Here is a 12,232-nt window from a genome sequence, read left to right as displayed (position 1 = left end):
TAGGCTCAATCCAAGCAAGGTGGAAATGGTGAATAAGGAAATACAGTTTATGTTAGATAATGACATAATCGAACCGAGTCAGAGTAGTTGGAGTTCCCCAATTGTAATGGTTCCAAAGCCAGACGGCTCTCAGAGATTTTGCATTGATTACCGAAAGGTAAATGCAGTAACTAAGACTGACTCGTATCCAATTCCTAGGTTAGAAGATTGTATTGATAGGGTTGGAAATTCTGCCTATATCACAAAGATAGACTTGCTTAAAGGATATTGGCAAGTGCCACTGACTGACCGAGCCAAAGAGATATCAGCCTTTGTCACACCTGAAGGCGTGTTTCAATGCAAAGTCATGCCTTTTGGAATGAAAATGCACCAGCAACCTTCCAAAGGTTGACAAATCAAGTGATTGCCGGACTTGACAATTGTGTCGTATACATAGACGACATCCTAGTATACAGTGATACTTGGAATGATCATCTGAATCATTTGCGAGCACTGTTTAACAGGCTGGACAAAGCCAATCTAGTAGTGAATCTGATGAAAAGTGAATTTGCCAAGGCAAAGGTCACATATCTTGGTCATGTGGTTGGTCAAGGGCAAGTGCTACCAAGAGAAGCCAAGATACAAGCTATCTTAGACTTCCCAATTCCCACAACTAAGAAAGAATTGCTCAGATTCTTAGGTATGAGTGGCTTCTACAGGAAATTTGTTCCAAATTTCAGTACAGTGGTTAGTCCTCTGACAAACCTGCTGAAGGCAAAAGTGAAGTATGTTTGGTCTGACGAATGTCAAAGATCATTTGAGAAATTAAAGGCCATTTTGGTGAATGAGCCTATTTTGGCAGCTCCAAACTTCACAAAGCCATTCAAAGTAGCTATTGATGTTGGAGTAGGAGCAGTATTGCTCCAAGAAGACGAAGAAGGCATCGAAAAACCAGTGTGCTACTTCTCTAAGAAACTCAATCGATTTCAGAAGAAGTACTCAACTATTGAAAAAGAGGCCCTAAGTCTCGTACTAGCCCTTCAGCAGTTTGAGGTGTATCTAACCAATGGAGAGATTACAGTCTATACAGATCACAATCCTCTTGTGTTTTTGGAGAAATTCAAAACAAAGAATCAAAGACTGTACAGATGGAGCCTAATGCTCCAACCATTCCCTTTGAAAATTGTACACATAAAGGGAAAGAATAATGTAATTGCTGATGCTCTATCAAGAGTATAAAAAGTGAAATTATTCATGATTTTGACCAAGTGTGTCATTTGAAGAAAACATTTTTGATGTTCATTTATTTTAACATGTTCGTTAAGTACTATATCTTTGTACACGATAACTGTAAATGATTTATCAAGATGACTTTGAACAGTTAAAAAAAAAGTAATCTTAAAGAAACCTTTACTACGGTAAAGCTTTCTTTTCCCCGGTGGGGGAGGTGTTATATATATATAAGAATAATTGTAAAAGAATTGTAAAAGCAATTACATCCATCTATTTCCTCTTTAAAAATAGCCTAGAATGATCAAGTACATTCCACAGCATGTTGTAAGAACGTTCCAGATGTCTTTTTATTATGCAGGCCTTGCCTATTTAAAGGCCAAGGAGTTTTATTGTTATTTCTGAATAGAGATTAGGAACAATAGGCTTAGCTATGTTATTTACACATGTTGATTTCAATGAGGTCATTCAAGAATGTTTTAGAATTGAGGAAGGCTCCTGAAAGAGGAAGAACATTCTTTTGGAAGGCAATGCTAGAACTTTCCATTATAGTGAATTCTAGAAGAATAGCTGCAAACTATATAAAGCTGGCGGATTCTTCAAGATTATCATCACACCATCACATCATATTAGATCACTTGATCATCACATCATATGAGAGCAGGAGATCACATCACATCCCAGTCAGCAAAGTATCTGGGCCCATATGGGCCCCATATGGATTTCAAGTGGGCAATATGGGGCCCATATGACCAATATGGGCCCCATATGGGCTGGCCCACTTAGAACCCGCGTGGAAAAAAAAACATATGGGCCCCATATGGGATATATATGGGCAATGTGGCATCGTTAATGGTTCTTTTAACCCACTTACATTCCACATGGGGCCCATATGGGCTGACCCACTTCGAACCCGCATGGCAAAAGCTATATGGGCCCCATATGGGATCCATATGGGCAATGTGGCATCGTTAATGGTTCTTTTAACCCAATACATTCCACATGGGGCCCATATGGGCTGACCCACTTAGAACCCGCGTGGCAAAAGCCATATGGGCCCCATATGGGATCCATATGGGCAATGTGGCATCGTTAATGGTTCTTTTAACCCACTTACATTCCACATGGGGCCCATATGGGCTGACCCACTTAGAACCCGCGTGGCAAAAGCCATATGGGCCCCATATGGGATCCATATGGGCAATGTGGCATCGTTAATGGTTCTTTTAACCCACTTACATTCCACATGGGCCCCATATGGGCTGACCCACTTAGAACCCGCATGGCAAAAGCTATATGGGCCCCATATGGGATCCATATGGGCAATGTGGCATCGTTAATGGTTCTTTTAACCCACTTACATTCCACATGGGGCCCATATGGGCTGACCCACTTCGAACCCGCATGGCAAAAGCTATATGGGCCCCATATGGGATCCATATGGGCAATGTGGCATCGTTAATGGTTCTTTTAACCCACTTACATTCCACATGGGGCCCATATGGGCTGACCCACTTCGAACCCGCATGGCAAAAGCTATATGGGCCCCATATGGGCAATGTGGCATCGTTAATGGTTCTTTTAACCCACTTACATTCCACATGGGGCCCATATGGGCTGACCCACTTAGAACCCGCGTGGCAAAAGCCATATGGGCCCCATATGGGATTTATATGGGCAATGTGGCATCGTTAATGGTTCTTTTAACCCACTTACATTCCACATGGGCCCCATATGGGCTGACCCACTTCGAACCCGCATGGCAAAAGCTATATGGGCCCCATATGGGATCCATATGGGCAATGTGGCATCGTTAATGGTTCTTTTAACCCACTTACATTCCACATGGGGCCCATATGGGCTGACCCACTTCGAACCCGCATGGCAAAAGCTATATGGGCCCCATATGGGATCCATATGGGCAATGTGGCATCGTTAATGGTTCTTTTAACCCACTTACATTCCACATGGGGCCCATATGGGCTGACCCACTTCGAACCCGCATGGCAAAAGCTATATGGGCCCCATATGGGATCCATATGGGCAATGTGGCATCGTTAATGGTTCTTTTAACCCACTTACATTCCACATGGGGCCCATATGGGCTGACCCACTTAGAACCCGCATGGCAATTTAAGCCATATGGGCCCCATATGGGATTTATATGGGCAATATGGCAACTTAAATGGTTCTTTTAACCCACTTACATTCCACATGGGCCCCATATGGGCTGACCCACTTAGAACCCGCAAGGCAAAAAACATATGGGATCCATATGGGATATATATGGGCAATGTGGCATTGCTAATAGTTCTTTTAACCCATTCACATTCCACATGGGCCCCATATGGGTTGACCCATTTAGAACCCGCATGGCAAAAACCATATGGGCCCCATGTGGTCTCTATCTGGGTAAATATCAATTTAGGCCCCATCATATTATTGCCGCACCTCCCCCAGTGTCTGATACATTTTCACCCCCTCCCCCAATTTTCAGACCGATATATGCCCCTGTATAAGTTTGTATGTTTTTTTTTTCTCTCTCTCTCTCTCCTTGCTTTATTCTGTTATTTCCTTTTTTTACTCTCCTTTTCTCTCTCCCTCCCTCCCTACCAAGATTATAGGGGTATATAGGCCTATTACCCCCCTCCTGTTTCAGATTCAGATTCATTTTTTATTTATTTACTTAATTATTATAATTATTTTATTTATTTTTGTTTTTTTGGGTCCTTTCAGGAAAGTCAGATTGTCGGCATGACATAGAATCGACATAATATACAGAAATATACAATTTCCTTTTCCCTCCCTGCATGTCAGGCCCGTTACTATGGGGGGGGGGGGGTTCGGGGGTTCGAGGGACCCCCCCCCCCACCGAGCGAGCAGAGGTCCGACCAAAAAAAAAAAAATAACATTAAAAATGAAAAAAGGTGACCCCACGCCACTTTTTGGCAGAAATGCAAGAACCAAACTTAGATACATACAGTATAGTTTCAGTCCTATACATTAAACTTCTTCAGCTCGCGCTTTGCTAGCAAATTTTATTTTTAAGAAGGTGATGATATAGAAATAGTATACGGCCTTGTTGCAAAACTTTGACACTTAATTTGCCTGCTTTCAGGTCTTTCCGTCTGAGGGGTAAAGAAGGCCATCATCTAAACGTTCACGAGCTAGAGTTTGAAAACAAAAACAAAGTAGGTCTATCAGAGGTCCAGCTTTGCTGCGCATTTTAATTTTTAATTTTTTATTTATTATTATTCTTTTTCGCTACGCGCTCTCATTTTTTTTTAAGGGAGATGATCATCAGCCTGTGAAAATTAAAACAAAGAAATATGGGGCAAAATGTGGGAAAGCCCTGCTTTCATGTCACTATACGAAAACTTTTTTGCTCGCGCTTCGCGCTGATGAGCTAGCTAGCTAGCTGATGCCATATGCCGCACACCCGCGCACGTACGTGCGTATGTATAGGGCACACGAGTGTAATTCATCTGCGCGCAATGCATGCCGGACAGGCGTAAGTAAAGATCACATAACTTTGTTGATTAAAATAATTCATTAAAAATAGATCAAATGTTTGTATATCAAAAGAAAAACGATAGACATAATGCTATGTTCATACTCTTTCATAATCAAGGCGTTTGGGAAGGCTAGACTGCATTTTTGTATTTCATTTTAATCATTATTACCCACAATGCAGTTCTGGTTTTTCTGGCGATGAACTGGCCGAAATTATGGTTAGTCTTATTTCAGGCCATTTAACTTTTGATTGAGCTGGGCAAGTACCTGATTAACATATCAAGTCTTAATGCACTGTTAATTGTGACTAATGTCAGTGAATTAAAGCAAAATCTATCGAGGGATTGATTTTTAATGATTTTTTGATGAGCTATGATATAACACGTGAGTGAATGGGGGTCTGTATTACTCATGTGTGCCCTATACACATTACGCGGCCATTTTACCTTTATACCTGATTCAAACGTTGTCACCTCTCACTCACGAAATTGCCTGTTCCAATTCATCTTTCTGCGCTCGTATTCCTCGATAGCTCTTTGCAGATCAATCAGGTAATTTAAAGCTCTTTGTAGTTTTTGATCAGCCATGAATATTTAAGAAAAATTCTTTGTTGATGCATTATAAGAGGTTGTAGCATTCAATTTTGTTTTATACGGTCGGCAGGCCAAATGACATGGACAGGTCTAGTTAGATGCTATGTATGGGGGTCCGATGACCGTATGGGGGGTCCGATGTCCGTCTTTTAGATTTGCTCAAATTTTGTGCATTAAATAGCTAAAATAATTGTTAATATTTGTGCTTTGTGGCTATAATATATCTCGAATTTTATCTCCTCTCTTGTGTCTGTATGCGAGTCCACGGTTGTAACTAGTTACATACAAACTAAGTTAAGTCAAACAACAATGGCGTGGAACGATGTCTCCGCCACTGACTAAATCAGTAAAATGAACGGGAGTGAATGAACTGGAGACTTATTCCAGGATAATGCCCGCTTTGTTATGTTGTGTATTTTCACTTTCAATCAAAATATTGATCACAAAGTTCCTTAAATTAGGGTAGTACTAGTAGTAGAGGCTACTGGCATGAATGTGACAGGCGCATGCCTTTTGATGTTGACGGTGCATTGTGGGTACTAGCTAAGCTACCTGTGTGTTCGTGATTGTGTTGTCTTGACTCAAGTGACGGTACAAGTGTAGTCACGTCATGGTACTGGTAGTGTTAGTAGGGTGTCTGGAGAAAAAAATTATTTTTCTTATTTCAAAAAAATATCACATTTTTTTGGTGAATTTGGAGAGAAAAAACCTTCAGACTGACAGAAATGTAAGATTTTATGAAAAAATGTGTTTAAATGTTATTCTGAACGTGTATGAATAAAATAAAACTAAAAATTATGAATTTTGAAGAATATTTTTTTCGCCAAAAATTTGATTTTCAGTCTGTTCAAATATTTCATTCCAAAAGGGACTAAATCCAAGAATATTTATAAAATTCTTAAAAATTAATCAAAATTATTCAAATTTTATTTCAAGATCTTAGATCAATATCTACAGCCTGTGTGCAAAAATCAGAATATATATCCGAAGGGAACATTGTTAAAGTTAAAGCCCAAGTATAGTTGTTGTAGAGAAAATTGCATTTTTCAAAAACTTACTCAACTTGTCCTAATATTGTCCCAATAACATATCAATACATGGGCAAGTAATATAACTATGTGCCATGCATGTCTATTCATGATATGTTATAGTTAGCATAAACATGGGGAAATATTCATCAAAATGAGGCCATACTTCCTTCACTCTCACCCCAGAACTCTGGGCATGCCACACCACTGCTGACTGGTATGGCGTGTACAGACTGGATTTAGTCCCTTTTGGAAACAAGCTCTTCATATATTTCATGCAATGACTGCTATTGACTTATTGTTTTGATAATTTTTCCACAAGAGAGCACATGGCCCACCCCAACGACATCTACAAACTGTAGGCCTAACGTGACACATCACCAAAGTTCGAGGCCCATTCAGCGGCAATCTGCAGAGACACCCCAAGAAAGCTCAAGTGCTTCAAGTGAGTTCTGTGTTTCCATGGTTTTATAGATTGTCCACTCTGGACATATTGTGTGAATACAGAGATGCCGCTAAGTATATTTTATGAATGCCTTTGGATTGATTATATGTGTCATATATGAAGAATGTGCTCCAAGGTTGTAAGAACATATTTTATGTCCATACATCATGCAAAATCTCTGTAATAGGAAATATTGAAGCATAATAATAATTACAAAGATAGTTGCTGTTCATTTGAGATAACCTGTTCATAAAAGCTTGAAATATCAAGAAAAGCGGTTCAAGGATCCATTGAACTTCATTCCAATTTGAAAATAACCGTTATTTACCTTCTATGCACTGATTGGCTATTCTTGTGTAATGCATATGTGAGCTTTATATTCATTTCACATATTAGAAAACGTGTACTTACAGTATTGAATGGACTATTATCCATATTTTTTGGAGAAAAAATAAACAAATATGTGAATACATCATAAACGTAAACGGTTGATAATCAATTTAATCCATTTCATGTCTGATATCGTGCTGAAGCAGTCTACAGTTTTAAATCAGTTTATAAAACTGCTAAATATTTTACTTCAAAGATACAATGTTAGCATGAGGTTTGAATGAACCATTTCTGAATTTGAAACAATTTTTTTTTTCATTTTATTTTATGCTTGTCAATCATAATACATTTAGTACATTTTTCTGTCATTGAAATACATTTTTTCTTTTGTATTTCAGATGAGACGATTTTTGGTCTACTGGAAACGGCACTTCAAAAATTAGACCGTCATGAGCAGCTGCTCCTGGAAATTGCAAGGAGGCAGGCGGGGGCAGGGCCAGTACAAGCTGACTCGGAAGAAAATGATGCTGTGGATCTTCCACGCTTGCCATGTGAGTCACGGGAGGATCTCCAGGAGCTTAACACACTCCTGGAGAATTCTGGAGCTGCCCGCAAAAAACTGGTAAGCCAAATATTCTTCATAACATAATTGTGTTTTTTTTTTTTTTTTTTGTCCTTTGTCATCTATAAGAGTATATGGCCATGCCTTTTAAACTTGCCCCATTTGTGTTACGGCACTGCACTAAAATCCAAAATTGATGCACCTATCAGAATGAAGGTGTTATTTTTGGAGAAAAAAAGTCAACATTGTCCCCATAAAAGTATACATTTCGTACAAAGAAATATCCTGAGGATTTCAATACCGGTAGTATTCAAAATAAAGTCAGGTGAAGTGGTAACACCTTCACCCTGTTGCATAAAACTTCTAACCGGAGTTTTTTCCGGTTAAAATCTGAAAACTCCGGTTAAAGTCCAAAAACTCCGGTTACAATATTTTTCTGGATTTTTTACTGTTTTTTCCATTGCATAAAAACATACCAGAGTTTTCAAAAGTATTAATGCAATAAATTTTTAGGGCGTTTTAAAACTCAGGTTGAATAACCTAAGAAATAGGTCTACATAAGCTGAGTTTTTTAACCCGAGAAAACTCGGGTTAGAAAAAAAGTTTTATGCAACACCACCCTTATGTGGGAAAATGTTTGACTTTTGAGGGCCATATTTGTTCACATTAATTTTTTTTGGTAGCCCCTGTATCTTTCCTCAAATCGCTCTGACCTGTAACTTTTCACCATATTTGAACATATGGCTACATATAGGGTGACGCACATAAGTATGCATATCCTTGGCTGGGTTGACATCTATAGATCTATTCGGCTCCGGTATTTCGGCCCGATTTGTAAGGGCACACAAATAGCAAAAATTGAACATGCCGCATTCACTGGCTGAACAATGCCATTTCCAAAAACTGGTTCACATTGGAGGGCACTACTTTAACCCTAATAGGCTTGGGGGGGGGGCCGAAAAGGCCCCCACCCCTCGACATTTTTTGCGATAAATTTTTATTGGAAGAAGCTGTGGCCGCGATTTTTTATGACTATTTTCTTTGAAGTCCATTTTTACCTTCCCAAAGAATTCCAGTTACTTTGTACATAGAACATTTTTTCCGTCCCATCGCGCGACAGGACGGAATTGACGTGCCCTGGAAATCGTCTTTAAATCGTATCTATCGTATTGTTATCTATGGGACACTACAGTAACAAATAGACACCACCTGACATGGTCAGTCTTGCTTATCAACTTTGATAGAATTCTCTTTGAATCTTTTAAAAAACCAGTGATATTTTCATTCCGTCCCGTCATGCGACTACAATTCAATGTTGCCATGAAAACAAAACGCATTTTTTTTTTTTTTTTTTGCAGAATGATACTTTCAAGCGAGAGTCACATATTAGTGAGGGTAAATGGCAGCTAAAATATTTATTTTTGTGAGCATGAAACTCTGTCAAATTCCGTCCTGTCGCAGTCCCTTATTTTTGGCTTTGACCCTCGTGTAAAATACATCGATATATCTTTCAGAAAAATAATCAGCTCAGTCTTTTTTATTATATGGCACACTACCATCGTGCAAATTTTTTGCCATGCCCCCCCCCCCCCAGTCTTATTTCGGGTTAAAGGCATCAAGCATTTTTTTTTTTTTAATACCAAATGCTAATGAATGTGCTAATGAACCATCTGATCGAAAATCAAGAGTACAATTCTATTTTATCTCTTACAGATCAGGATCATCAGCCTTGTAGGAGGTACTGGAGCCATAGTGGTCAATAATACTTTGAAATCCATTGTGGGACACAATGTCAGTAAGACATTTAACATGATCGGGACGAAGGGAAAGGAGTCGTTTGCGGCTCTGCAAAGCATCAACTCCGTTATCAAAAGTAAGTCTGCTTTGCTCTCAACCAAGAGTTTTTTTCATCCTTTTATATTTTCATCATGAAATCATTTTTTTTTTCTTTTTCATATATGACTACTTTTCAGTTCACTTTGCCACATTCTTCATTATTTCTATTATTCCTTGTGAATTTTAACTTCTCAGAGATTTATTTGATACATGGAGAATTACATTCAATGAAATTGTTTATGCTGGAAGATTAGCCTACTCCCGTTATAAGGAGTAAGATACAAGATTTCATAATAAGGCAGTACTTCCAGTCTTAAAGGGGAAGCTCACCTTTGAATTTCACTGGTTTTGATAAATGTAGAAAAAGAAAAGAAAAATATTAGTGAAGGTTTGAAGAAAATCACCCCCAAAATAAGAAAACTATGAATATTTGAATTTTTGGTTCAGTGACGTCACATGCGAGCAGCTCTCCTAATTTATTACTGTATTGTTTTATGAAATAAATATCTTATGTAGTTCCTCTTATTGATGATTTTTATCTTTATTCGTCAATATAGAGGGTGTCCGTGCTAACCGTGGCATGAAAGAGACGACGGACAAGGACATTGCGTCATGGTGTGGACGATGGTTCACGAACGCGAGAGAGCGCAAAGGAGACCGGCTGGCCAGGAGGCTGGCGAAGCCGCAAATTGCAGAAGATGTGCTACCTGTAGAAGATGTGCTACTTGTAGAAGAGGAGATTGTGGGAGCAGATTCCGACTGAACAAAGATTTAGAAATGAAGTTTATAAAGAAAGAGTATAAATTTCTCTACAGATTGGAGCTAAAATGATATAATTGGATAAGAAATTTAAAAAAATTTCAGGCATTTTGAAATTTTACATATTTCCATGTCATAACTAATTATTTTGATCCAGTTTTCATAACTTTTGCTCCAAAATGGTAGACATGTTTTAACTATTACTTTTATGAGTATGTAAAATCTGGACTGGGCATGTTTTTAAGTGCCTTTCCTATTTGAATAAAAAAAAAAACATGAAATGGCAAAACCTTTTTGTTCATGTCCATCTACTTTTAGTGTAATCTTATTTTTAGAAAAAAAAATAACAATTTTCAAACTTGCCTAAAAAAATGTACTTGCCACAAAATAGTGCCTATGACTTTCGGTGCTTCACATTTTACTCGAGAGTAAACTGTTACTTGCCAAGTAACAAAAAAAAGGAAAAGAAAAAAAATGTTCACTTCTTGCCCAAAGAATTAAGTGGGCAATTATTGAGAACTGAGATAAATGATTTTCAACAAATTACAGTACTGCCATTCCATTCTTGCCCTATTTGTTTTGCAATATTTACAGGGTATTTTTATTACCAAAAATTTCATGAAATTAGGCTAAACAACTCATGTTGCCAGAATTCCATCACAGCTCGATCTTATTTTCATTGTAAGACAGATTTTGGAGCTAAATGTATATATATCTTTTTTCGTGTTTTCAGCACACATTGGCTATAAGGTGGTACAGTCTACCCATGTTGTACAAGCATGAATAAATTTCATTATAACAAAGGGATTTTCCAGGATCCAATTCGTGCAAAGGTATATGTATGTGTTCACTGTCCTGTATATTATAGCAAGTCAATTACCTTGTTGAAATGTGGTACTTGGCTTAGTCCCAAGTGCCTCGTCATATAGGGAGTAGACTGTACTTTGTTAATATTCCACCAGCTATAAGTTTTTGTTTTATGACATCAAAAAGTGTTTTATTTTTTTCTGAAGTAGGTTAAAATGGTCGTCAGCAGTTTCATTTGCTGTGAGAAACATTGTGTACGCTGATGTGATACACTTCAATTGTGATACCATATCGCTAAATGTGAACTGCGCATGTTCTTTGGGGATAACTGCAGTGCACTCTTTCAAACATGGCTGCACAAACTTTTCCGACTTGAAATACTTCAGGAAACTAGGCATATGCACTGAAATCTACACTTTGTGCGGATACATGACAACCTTGTGATTTTGTTTTGAAAAATATTTCCTGTGCCATCTTTGGCAGCAGAAATATTATGCACATTGTACCTTAAATACATTTTAGGTACCATCATTTCTCCAAGAAGTTTAGTTACAAAATTTACAGATGAGAATACTTTCTACATCATTTTCTATTTTAGTTCTTGAGTATTACCACATATGTGGTAATTATGAATGCTGGGTTAACTGGTCAGTTACTTACAGTAACAAATTTTTGGTTTTTTCATTCAAGTTGGTGCTCAGGAATTTGTATGTCGATTTTATTTCTTGATGGCGAATAATACTCGACAACCTTTTTTTTTTAGTAAATTGTTGTGTTGACTTCACTGTTGTCCCACTATTAGTTATCTGTAGCTTTTGCAATGCTAACTTTTCAACTATGCACATAAGTTTTAGTAATTTGTATAACCTGTAGTTAATATCTTTCATGTATTTTTTTTTATCTTAGTTGTAGAATATTTTTAGATAAGTGCCTAATTGCTGTTTGTTTGCCAATTTATGCTGCAGGTATTTACGATACCTTCTGTACTTGTATTCATATGCTGAAAGTTCTTATTATCCAACAGTTGTGTGAGGAAAAGAAGTGTGCTTACATGGTATTTGCAATATTTAAAAACTGTCTTTCTCATGTTGTATTCCATGGGTATCGCTGGCTGTAACGAACCCATCATTTTTCAGGTATTCAGGTATTC

The 12,232-nt window shown here is 37.9% G+C and overlaps 1 protein-coding gene across 1 annotated transcript; it reads left to right on the top strand.

Moving 5' to 3' along the window:
- Positions 1–5,180: 5,180 nt before the first annotated feature.
- LOC121430272 lies at positions 5,181–10,582 on the top strand (the record flags this gene model as incomplete). The annotated part of the gene is made up of 5 exons (XM_041627549.1): positions 5,181–5,273; positions 6,668–6,788; positions 7,517–7,740; positions 9,394–9,553; positions 10,074–10,582. Coding segments are annotated over 5 exons (804 nt in total), but the record flags the coding sequence as incomplete, so codon positions are not given.
- Positions 10,583–12,232: the final 1,650 nt, after the last annotated feature.

This window comes from Lytechinus variegatus, chromosome 16 (genome assembly GCF_018143015.1).
Source record: "Lytechinus variegatus isolate NC3 chromosome 16, Lvar_3.0, whole genome shotgun sequence".
NCBI lineage: Eukaryota > Metazoa > Echinodermata > Echinoidea > Temnopleuroida > Toxopneustidae > Lytechinus > Lytechinus variegatus.
Note: the sequence above shows the minus strand (reverse complement) of the source record. Positions and strands in the feature narration are given on the sequence as shown.